Source organism: Danio rerio, chromosome 24 (genome assembly GCF_052040795.2).
Source record: "Danio rerio strain M-AB ecotype USA chromosome 24, GRCz13ab, whole genome shotgun sequence".
Classification (NCBI taxonomy): domain Eukaryota; kingdom Metazoa; phylum Chordata; class Actinopteri; order Cypriniformes; family Danionidae; genus Danio; species Danio rerio.
Window position 1 is genome coordinate 37,243,914 of NC_141044.1, and position 12,504 is coordinate 37,256,417.

At 35.5% G+C, this 12,504-nt stretch overlaps 1 protein-coding gene across 14 annotated transcripts in view; it reads right to left on the reverse strand.

Annotated features, from left to right (window-relative positions):
• The window catches only part of asic1c (acid-sensing (proton-gated) ion channel 1c), a 215,103-nt gene that overhangs the window by 53,990 nt on the left and 148,609 nt on the right, over positions 1-12,504 (reverse strand). For 3 of the 14 annotated variants that reach the window (XM_087308410.1, XM_087308411.1, XM_087308407.1), the window contains exon 1: positions 2,850-3,872. The exons of 9 other annotated variants lie outside the window; for them this stretch is intronic. In XM_087308410.1, the coding sequence (XP_087164536.1) occupies positions 2,850-3,485 (636 nt within the window). In that variant the 5' untranslated portion in view covers positions 3,486-3,872. Of the gene's footprint in view, positions 1-2,849; positions 3,873-5,413; positions 5,461-5,728; positions 5,995-12,504 lie in introns of those variants that run through there. 2 more of the 14 variants (XM_087308408.1, XM_087308412.1) reach the window with 2 other exon arrangements.

The following is a 12,504-nucleotide window of genomic DNA, read 5'->3' on the forward strand; positions in this document are numbered from 1 at the left end:
ACATAAGCAAATATCAATAACAATAAACAAATCCTGCTTAGTCAAATGCTAATGTGCTAATGCTGTCGTCTAGTGACAACGGCTCACAAACTTGCCTTATGGGAGATTTACATACAATATAAAGCAGCATGGGTTTTTATTGTAATCCTGGGTTCATACCAAATGTAAAGCACTCCCACCAACCCATTTTTTTGTTTAATAGACATCTAATTGATGTCAAAACATAAACAGCTTGGGTAAAACAAGACTAAATTTAGGCTACCAGTGTAAATCTTCAGTGAAAGTCACACATTTTCAACCTCTCCCTAATCAAACACACTTGAATTAACTCATCAGGACATACAAAACCTAAAATGAATGGATCACATAAGGGGGACATCTAAAATATGTGATGTTGGTGTACCTTTGGGAAACACTGCCCTAAAACTTACCCTTTCTGTAAATCATTCCTAAAATCAGAGGGGATTAATAGTTGGATAATGACATATTGGGCTCTATTTTAATGACTTAGGCGCAAAGTCTAAAGCTCACGGCAAACACATTAAAGGCATGTCCGAATCCACTTTTGCTATTTTAAGGATGGAAAAATATGGTTTGCACCACGGTGCAGGGTCTAACAGTTTTGTGCTTATTCTCCCTAATGAGTTATGGGTGTGTTTTGAGCATAACATGCTTTAAACCAATCAGAGTCTCATCTCCCATTCCCTTTAAGACTCAGTTGTTTCTTGCTATTCACACGGGAGGCTTTGTCAGTGGAAAAACTGAATGCTTTGCTAGCGAGAAAACTGTTAATCAGACCATCTGCAGCATGAGGATAAAGAACGAGTCTCCTCCATTCAGCCTCTTTACCTTCTCTTTACTTTTACTCTTTACTCCTTTACTTTAGTGGATAAGGAAAAGGTGTACACACTCCACTGAAGACATCCATTAGCCTACATATTTAAATTCGTTTGTTAAGCACAAAGATTTGTTTCAAAACTATTTCTAAATTCAGTTTTAATCACCACCAAACGAATAAATAAACAATAATACCAAAGTGTGGTCAAAAAATTTAGTTATATCCAAACACACGTCCTGTTCTTATGCCCCATATGCTGAAGCATCCGTCTCCAAAACCTGACAGGTGAACAAATCTAAACTTATTTGTATTAAAACAAATATAAATATGGATATAATAAATACTACTACTAATAATAATAACATTATACAAATTGCAAATTGTCATGAATAAACTGAAAAAGACCCCTTCCCCAGGGTGAAGGAGGCATGGCTGTGGTTTTTGTTTTTAAAAATATAAAATATAATTAGAAAATAATAATTTTTGCAGCATTTTAATCCTTTAATTTTTTCATATGTAAAGATATTTGTGTATTGCTGTACATCATGTGTGTATTAAGCAATGTGTAAGCATTTGAACCCACATGACATAGACGTTTAACTAACGACTGGACTTTAGACCAGCTTTTAGTTGTTCAATGGCGCAGTCTATTTCAGTTCTTCAAATTAGCAATGCACTAAAAATGCCCCTTAACACACCTCCTTTCTAGACTCCCACACACAAGTCCACAGAGAGGAGCAAATGGATTTGCTATTTAAACAACGTGATGCAAATTGTGAAAATTAGGGTTGCGCTGCTCTGAAAATAGCAACAACTCGACACGCCATGCACGTCTTGTGCCTTGTTGCGCCTGGTGTATAATAGGGCCCCGAAGCACATAACTGTATCTGTGAGACTTAGGCCCAATCCCAATTATATATTTGTACCCCTTCCCCTTGGCCCTTGAAACAGAGTGTGAAGGGCTTCAAAATTTACCCTTAAGAAATGGGACCGCACAATAGCACCTGCACACATCATCATGTCATCTCCATCTCTTGCTTCATATGAGATCGACGATCGCGACAGCTGTAGTTACTTCAGTTGGGTTATATTTTGGTATTTATCTTCAGGAAATCACAAAGACAACAATATAATGTTATCATTATGATCTAATGTGGCAATAAGCTCGTAACTGTACTGTGCATTTAACACAGTGGCCATATTCATCAATGTAAACACGAAAACAACATAACCATTATAGCGGACACTGTAAAAAGCTCATTCTCAGGCATTTGACTTCTCTAACAGGGGATTTGAGTTTAAGATGTTTAAGTATGATGTGGGACGACAATACAGGGGTTAATATTATGGATTATAGATAGCAAAAATTAGCGTTTTTTATTTTAGCGTTTTTTTTAAGCATGACGGTAAAACACGAGCATTATAAATGTATTAAAGCATATGCTTGTTTGTTGTAAAAATTTGTAATAATCTCCTGACTTCCAGATGGAGCTATGCTATCGTTGTGGCTGGGGTATTCTGGGAAATTTTCTTACCGCTTGGTTTCATGTGTGGTCCTGAAAAAAAATCTCCCTTTCAAGGGGTATCTAGCCCTTTCCCTTTAGCCCTACACCTTCAAGCTAAAACAAATTGGGACACCCCTACTCCTCGTTTTGTGCATTGACGTGAAGGGGTAGGGGTTTCCTAATATGTTTTAGCTTGAAGGTGTAAGGCTAAAGGGAAAGGGCTAGATACCCTTGGAAAGGGAGATTTTTTTAAAGGGGAGGGGCAGAATTGGGGCTAAATTTATCTGTAAACCTATCCCTTAAATCTGATTGGAATGTATTTCCAGGTTTTCACAAAAAACTATTAAGTTATATTAAAAATATTTAAGTAATTAACTATTAGAAACCGGATTAAATGACTAATATTGGCTAAAGTAACATAAATAATATTTGTTGTCAAGACTTTTGGTCATATAGTTTTGTATACGGTGTAGGTATTCATAAGTGTACCATGATGTTTTACATACAGGAGTGAAGTTCTTGTAAGTACAGTTTTCTCCACGGAACCTGCACTCCAGCAGCATGTCTTGTAATTGGTGGCCCAGCCTGTCAATCATCTCAGTGGTGTTTAACGATTGGTCGGGAGGCGGGCTGTAGTGGCTAAAGTCCAGCAGGTGCAGCAGGCGCTCTCGATGGCGGCTGTGTTTGAGCATTGAAACGCTCTGCCGGTTCAGCGTGTGGTTCAGATGTAGGATGTCCATCCAGTAGCCGCTGTAATACAGATCATCTCTGGTCAGGCTGGACACACGCAGCCGGTTCTGGTTGCAGAATGTGATGGCCGGAAAGGTCATGTTGTTAGACCAAACCATGTAGATCTTCGTCACAGCTGGGTAGGAGAGCAAATACAGAATGCGGTTCCAGGACCACGTGAAGAGCAGACCCAGACACACCAACAGGGCCAGCAGCCAAAACAAGCGCTGGGTTTTGGATTTGTGGGGCGAGAATGCATGCTTTAGCCCATGGACTTTGGTTCGGAGGACAAACGCCGTCGTGATGTCTTTAATGTTGTGGGTTAAAGTCATTTTGAGTTTTCTGCAGCTGCTGGGACTCTGAGCTTCATGTCGGTTTATTGTCTCCTGTTTGGATGGGGACGTTTTCTCCATAGTGCATTAAATACTGAGTTTGTACTGCATTATGAAGCAGTACGCCTTCAGTGGAGAAACAGCCTCCTGTGATTGATGATAATCCCATTAATCAATAATAAAAATAAATAAAACTAATAAAGAACTTTAAAAAGCACTATTACTTAACAGAGACATTTAACACACAGACTGCAACAGACTGTTTTATAGTATGCTGAAACAAACTATAAAATCCAAACTATTTGCGTCACTTAAAATAAAGGTGAACTGAAATAAAAGAAAAGAAAATAGAGTACTACATATATAATGCCGTGGACTTATTTTAAGTTGAACTTAATGTACTTAAGGAACATCTAAAATAAAGAAATAACGCATCTAAATTAATAATAATAATAATAATAATTATTATTATTAAAGTTTCTTTCATCATATTTAATAAATTGTTGAAATTATGTTTATTATATATTACGCAAAATACCAAAAAACATTAGCATAACAAATATATCTCATATATGACAATATACATATTAACTGAAACAATGTAAACAATTAACTCGATTAAATCTGAACTTTTATAAAATAATAAAAAAGGTATATTAATGATTAAACGGACAAAATAATTCTTAAAACACTGCGCAACATAAAAATATAAAAGTGGACATTAATCCAAATTATTAGTTGAGATTAGTTTACTAACATGTTCCAGTATTTTTATAATTATCTAAAAATAACACCGTGAAATATCTACTTTATGTAAAAAATATATAATATTAATTATTATTATTAATATTATTAATATTAAGCAATATGTTGGTCTACTTGTTTATACATTTTATAAGACTAATAAAAAAAACACAACTGTTAGTTTATGTTTAGCTCAGCCCAAAAATATATGTACATGAAACTTTTTATTATCAATAAAAATAAATAAATAAATACATACATAAATAAATAAACCATACTTAAAATAAGGATGAACTTAAAATAAAACAGTATACTGTATATATTGCTATGCACTTATTTTAAGTTCAACTTAATGTATTTAAGTACCATTTAAATAATGTGTTTAAATGAATAATAATAATAATAATTATTATTATTATTATTATTTATCATATATAATAAAAAATATTAACTATTTTTATTGTATTATAAACATTAGCATATTAAAAGTATCACATGTATAAACATATAAACATTAACTAATATTAAACAATAAAAAGGTATATTAAAAATCAAACTGACAAAAAACATTAAAGCATTGTGTAAAAAATAAAACCAAAAATCAAGAATGGACGTAAACCCAAAGTAGAAGTTGACTTTATTTGACCAACATATGCCAGGATTTTTATAATTATCTTAAAATAACACTGTAAAATATATTCTTTATGTAAAATATTATTATTGTTATATATTATTTATTGTTATGAAAATGAAGAGGTATGTTGGCTACAGTGTTTATCCATTTTATAACACTAATTAAAACGTTAGCTCATGTTAAGCTAGGTGCATAAAGACATGAACACACACCTTTATATAATAATAATAACAATAATAATAATATGAATCATCCAAATGGTCTTCATTTTTTTTTAAAACTCGTTCTATTGAAGAATCAGCTATTGTGAATGAATCGCTTTAATTAATGATCTTATAACTTGAGTGACTGATTCAATGATTCATTCAGTCACTTGCTTTGTTTCTAAATGAATCATCTAAACTGTTTAAATTAGTGATTCTATAAGTCTTGAATTTCTTGAATGGATGATCTTATAATTAAAGCTATGACAAAAAATAGATCCAATATAAAGTCATATCTTTCTATGTGAATCTGCGATTTTGAATGAATCATTTGAATGAAAGATTTAAATAAAGGCACTGCACTACAATATAATAAACATTATGCATATCCTATAGCAATTATGTATTTTGTGAAATTTATCGCCTACCAAAATGTCGTAATTGTTGATTTATTGATATGTGAGCTATTCTTGAGCTATAAAAATCAAACAAACATTTTAAGTCAATAATTCAATCAGACACTTGATTCATTAAGAAACTGTTTCAATTAAATAATTATTTAATCCAATAAAAATACAATAAAATAATATACAAAGTATGAGAGCTTTCCCTCAAAACCCTATAACAAAGTTTTCTCAAACCATAAGCCAAAATAACTTAACTTACAATTTCTATAACAGAGTTAGTCAGTGCAAAAGAAAACTAAATAAATATAAATGAACAAAAGAAAAAAAGATCATTACCAAGCAGAGATCCAACAGCGCTCACAGTATAATCACAGCTAATTTCATCCACGGTTCAGTTTTCCTGTTCAAATCCTCAGGTTGATTTGTCGATTTTGTTGATTTTTTCCTCTCAGCTTCCACATGTTCTTCATTTTCGGAGTGCAGAATGAGTGTGTGCAGATTGTTGCTGCTCTGCTGTGTGTGTGTTTGCTCAGCCCCTCCTGTCCGTCTCTCTTCATTCTGCTCTATAGATCCATTTCTCCCTCATTCTGCTTTGCCACAAGCTTAAAATAAAAAGAGGAAAAAAATGACCAAAGATTCCAGGAGGACGTCTCATTTATCAGAGCCGTTTCTTCCATCTTCAGTGATGCTTTGGGGGCTTTTTTGTGCTTGTTCATTATAGGTTTACGTTTACAGTCTCCTCGTGGGATGTATAACTGTATTATGGTGTAATGCTTATGTGTGTGTTAATTGATTCACTTAACCGAGTTGAGGTCTGAGCAACTGTTGTTTATTGACGTTAATGTGATCCAGCAGATGTGCAGATGATCTTTTCTTCACAAGACCCACTGCTGACACCTGTAGGACGCCACAAACTACTGTTTCACTCAAGTATTATGCATATTTGTGCCTGTATATACTGCAAAAAGGCTTTTTTTGGAATTGGTAATAATAATAATAATAATAATAATAATAATAATAATAATAATAATAATAAAGCTTATCTGGAAATTTTTCAAAAGTTGCAAAATTGTTGACGTTTTTTACTTAAATCATGGTTAAAAAGATAAGAAATTTAAATAAAAAAGTAAAATGCTTATATTTGAAGAATTTTCAAGCTGCGAAATTGTCAATGCTTCCCCTTAAATTACGGCCAAAACTAAACATGAGGCACAAGACGTGTTTGGCACGATGTATTGCTATTTTCAGACCAGCGCAACCTTAATTTTCATGTTGTCCGCCATCAGCAAATCCATCTGTACCCCTTTGTGGACTCATGGGTGTGCTGGTCTAAAAAGAAGGTGTGTTAGGGCGCATTGTTGTTTGTAATGAAGTTTACGGCTACATGGCCGCTGGGAAGAAAGAGGTAGAGAACCAACAAACTTTTAATAAGTTTTTAATGAATAAATAAAACAAACAGATTGCAGCTCCTCACTGAGACTGCCGTCAAACTGAAAGCACCCTCGCCACATACCCCATGTTCCATCACAGGTCGGGGGCACCCTGAGACCTATGAGACGAGCCGGGAGAAAAGGAGATGGAAAAAAGGAGGAAAGATTGAGTAGACAAAGAGAGGGGCAAAAAATAAATAAAATTGGGGCTCGGTTCTCCAGACAAGCTGCCACTAGGTCCTCCACCAGCTAAGAGATCTGATGACGTGTTGGGAGCCCTGTGGAGGACTCTATCCATCCGTCTGTGTTCTCGTGTCCGACGGCGATTCTCCTCGCTGGCGGCATTCCTGGTCTGCTGCTCTGCCTCCGCTTCAGTGGATAGAAGCAGGCTTTGGCATCATCTTATAGTCCAGCGCTCTTTCCATGGAAAATCGAGTTTTCCATGGGACTCATTACGTTCCGACAGCTCTCGGCCCAGCCCCCTCGCCACATTGTTGTGTTGCAATTTTGAGAAAGTGAAATAGACCACGCTATGGACCAACTAAAAGCTGGTCTAAAGTCCAGTTAGTTATGTGCACATACGGGTCCAAATGCTTACACATTGCTTAAAGAGCCCCTATTTTTTTTTAAGGTCATATTTTGGCTTTAGGGGTCTCCAACAATAAGCTGATAAAACACTCTAATTGTCTCATATGCATTTATTTTTACCTAATTATCCCAACGACTCGTTCAGCAATTCATTTTTTCCCAAACCCCTCCTTAGCACAAAGCTGATGATGACCCAGTCAGTTGTGATTGGTCGACTGCGTTCAGCGTGGGACAGAGAGAAATGCCCACCAAGGCTACAGTATGAAGTAGCAGAAAGTATGTGAGAGCCCAATGCAGGAATGCAATAAGGCAATGCAGTTAAACATGAGCATATACTCTACTCCTAAACCTAATGCCAAGTAAAAATAACGACACACATTCAGTATTAATCCACACAGTGGCTAAAGTTGAATTTCTTTGAAAATTGACCACGCCACGGGTATGTAGGACCAGCTGATGTTGGCCATAGCAAAGACAACCAGCAAACGATCTCGATTTCAGAAACGCATTTAAACCGGTAAAGAAAGCAGCACGCGTCACGTTTTGGACACAATATGTGAATAGTCTCATAGATTTAGGCTGAGAGATACAGTACAAGCAGTGATCTATAATAGATACGTGACTACAAGCCATGCGGGGAGATTACAACTTGTATCATACAATTAAACACATATTCTGCAAACTGCACAAAACGAGGCAACACTTTTAATTACACTTACATGTTATGATCCAGAGGATGAAGAAACTGGTCCATAACTGTAACAGTTACTGACAAAGTCTCACACATAATAGTCTCAACTGCTCCTTCCTCTAATAGCAAACGGTCAAGCAAATCCCGCACTGCAGCGTAGGTTATTGTATCAAAAATCTGAAAAATGACAGGAACAAATACAGCACTAGGTTAACTAAACTGTGGTATTGCTGTGAAAATAAACTTTAATGCTTTATTCCCTGCAGCCAAATCTCTATCTGTCAGTGATTGTCATCTTCAGGTCATGATCAGTCCCGTGATCGCCCGCGCTCTACTAGTGTTTGAAGGGAAGGAGCCTTCACATTTTACCAGATCTTGCACTACATATTTGGTGATGTACCATATCGACGTTAATGTGTTCAAACAAAAGATCCGAACCCAACTCAATTTTTTTTCATTCAACTTTTGTTACTATTTTTGGACTCTTTTGTTACCATTTTCTGGACTCTTTTGTTACTATTTTCTGGACTCTTTTGTTACTATTTTCTGGACTCTTTTGTTACTATTTTTTGTGCTCTTTTGTTACTCTATTCAACTATTTTGTTAAAGAATCAATAGTTTTAAACAAGGTGCACTTTCAGATTTAAGCCCCAGCTGGATGTTTCCATTCACTTAGTGCTGTGTTACACACTGCATGGAAGGTCATTAAAAAACCCATAATAGGGGCTCTTTAACACACTGGATGTACAGCAATACACAAATATCTTTACATATGAAAACAAATTAAAGGGTTAAAATGTTACAAAAACTTTATTTTCAACATAATATAAAAACCACTATCTCCATGCTTTCTTCATCTTAGGTTTTTTTTAAGTTTATTCATGAAAATTTGCATTTGTATGTTATTATTATTAGGAGTTAATTTTTTTTATATTCATATTTATATTTTATTTAATAAAAACAAGTTTAGATTTGTCCACCTGTCGGGCTTTGAAGGCGAATGCATCACCATATGGGGCATGAGAACAGGATGTGTGTTTGAATATAACTTGACCATACTATGTTATTCTTGTTCATTTATTCCCTTGCTGGAAATTAGAACTGAATTTAGAAATAGTTTTGAAGCAAATATTTGTGCTTAACAAATGAAATTAAATATGTAGGCTAATGGATGTCTTCAGTGGAGTGAGTACAACACCATTTCCCTACCTTACTAAAGTAAAGGAGTAAAGTAAAGAAAGAAAGTAAAGAGGTTAAATGAAAGAGGCTCGTTCTTTATCCTTGTGCTGCAGATGCTTTGTTTAACTGTTTTCTCGCTAGTAAAGCATTCAGTTTTTCCACTTACAAAGTCCGCCATGTAAATAGCAAATGCACCATGGTGTGAGACAACTGACTCTTAAGGAGAATGAAAGATGAGACTGATTGGTTCAATGCAAGTTATGCTCAAAACTCACCCATAACTCATTAAGAGAATAAGCACAACCCTGTTAGACCATGTGCCGGAGCACAGAGCGTATTTTTCCATCCTTAAAATAGCAAAAGTGGATTCAGACACGCCTTTAATGCTTTTACGCCATGAGCTTTAGACTTTGCCCCTAGATCATCAAATTAGAGCCCAATATAACATAACAGAACATGACATAACACAACATAACATAAAAATAATGTACTTCAGCATTCAAAACAATGTTTTTATTCTTCTAACGCATTAAATTAAAGATACTAGGCAAGTATTCTTAAGCCTTCACATCAATACAAGCAGTTAAACTTCAATTTATGTCTTATGCTTATTCATTTCATTGCTCAGTCAACTTCCTGGCCTTCCTCAAAGAAAACATCAATAAATATGACCTATAAAAAAATTCATTTCAGGCATCAGTGACATTATCATCTGCATGTGTTTCTGTGCTCTGATGAACAACATCAAAAAAACACTCATCTGATCTAGAAAAGCACCGGCAAAATAACCCGAACGACTTCCAAAACAAAACAAGGGCATTTTTGATCACAAAAACCTTTGCTGTTTATCACCGCAAATAAAAGCATTTCTGAAGATTGCCCTCTCTGCTTATTCGCCTGCAGTTACATTTGGTCAGCTCCAGAATAATGGCTCAGTTCATTAAACTCTTTGCCACTGCGCTTTATTAATATCTGCATAAACATCTGCAAACTCCTGAAGAATGGAGACCCACATCTAATGCAAACAAGCTATAGTTTGTGCCATTTAGAGGATGCAGATTTAACACTGATGTAGAAAGATTCAAATAAAGGTACTGCAAGAAGATAGAATCAGAATTATGTCCACTTAAAAGTAGTAAATATACAGTTAAGTCCATAAATAAGCAGTACTGTGATATTTATCATAATAATGTCGTAATATTAGGAAGGAATATTAGGAATATTAGGTTTTGAAAAATCAATCAAACAAACAAACAAACAAACATAACTCAATGATTCATTCAGTCACTGGATGCTATAATTCGAGCTATTGAAGGATCAGCTATTTTGAATAAATCGCTTGAATGAATGATCTTATAATTCAAGTTATGAAAGCAAAAATGATGACATAAAATAATATTTTAAGAGTTCACACTTAGCTCATGATTACATACATAGCTTGTTTGGCATGCTGTCCCGAGAGGGAGCCCTGAGCTCAAGGGATCCTCGAGCCCAGGGCTCCCCCTTTTGCAGGGCGAGGGGAGATTGAGCTCAGGTCAATCTCAAACTCCCCCGCTGCTGAGGCCAAGGCGAACTTCCTGAGAGTAAGACATTATAAAAAAAGGTTTAGGCTTATTTCATGTATAATATAGAGCACATTTGGATGGTGGGAGGAAACCCACACGGACACGGGGGAAACCCACGCGGACACAGGGAGAACATGCAAACTCCGCACAGAAATACCAGATGGCTCAGCGAGGACCCAACGCCATTGGTATTCTTGCTGTGAGGCGACAGTGCTAGTCACTGGGCCACCGTGCCGCCCATTCTGAATAAAGGAGGAGAAAGGGGAGGATATGTTATTGAGTTTTGAAAAATCAAATAAGCAAACATTTGAGTCAATAATTTAATGATTCATTCAATCACTTTTTTAATGAATCATCTAAACTTTTTAAATGAATGATCCTCAAATTCCTGCTATTAAAGAATCAGCTATTTTCTTTATCTTTATCTTTCCAAGTGAATCAGCCATTTTGATTGAATCGCTTGACAAACATCTGAGTCAATGATTCATTTAGTCACTTGCTTTGTTTTAAAATGAATCAGTTAGACTGTTTGAATTATAAATCTATTATTCATGCTTGAATGAATGACCATGTTATTTGTAATGAATGCCAGATCCTAGAAAATATGGTATAAAGAGCTTTTTCCCAAAATATCAGCATGCAGACATGTTCAGAAATGTTAATTATATGCAAATCTGCTACATTTTAGATACAATATTATCTTTTTTTCTGTTTTGCCACCAAAAACAATTTTTCTGTTCATACATGAATCATTAGAGTGAACGATTAAATGATCCACTCACGTGTTATTAAGCGAATCAGTTATTTTGAATGAATTATTTCAAATAAAGATTCAGTTAGACGAGGCAGTGGCGCAGTAGGTAGTGCTGTCGCCTCACAGCAAGGAGGTCGGTTGGCTCAGTTGGCGTTTTTGTGTGGAGTTTGCATGTTCTCCCTGCCTTCGCGTGGGTTTCCTCCACAGTCCAAAGACATGTGGTACAGGTGAATTGGGTAGGCTAAATTGTCCGTAGTGTATGAGTGTATGTGTAAATGTGTGTGTGGATGTTTCCCAGAGGGAAAACATGGGTTGTGGCTGGAAGGGCATCCGCTGCGTAAAAAAAAAAACTTGCTGGATAAGTTGGCGGTTCATTCTGCTGTGACGACCCCAGATTAATAAAGGGACTAAGCCGACAAGAAAATGAATGAATGAAAGATTCAGTTAATCACTTATTAAGACAGGAACTTGTTGCCACCTAATTTTACTTCTTATGTATTTATCAATGGCAGGCTTACCACAAAAAATAAAAAATAAAACTGGGAAAAAATGTCACCCTTAGATGCATTGTTACATTTCAACTGCATAAAATCAAACAACATTATGATGAATATCTTTGAGATTTGACCAACCTTTGCTTATTTACTCCCCCCAAAAAGCTATAATTATTAACTTCATCTAAACTGCTTGACGAAGCTCTCTTTTTGAAGCTGAAAAAAAGATTCAATTCATCTTTAATCAATATATCTGGCATCTTCCCAGGAGTTGTACATCTCAGTCAATAACAGAATAAATTGTCAGTAATATTCCAGTCTCGTGTTGACTCGTCTGCACAGGAACTTTCTGCATTCGCACTGAGGTAATATATGTTTCAGTGAATGCTGTTATAAATACAGATGAGAGTC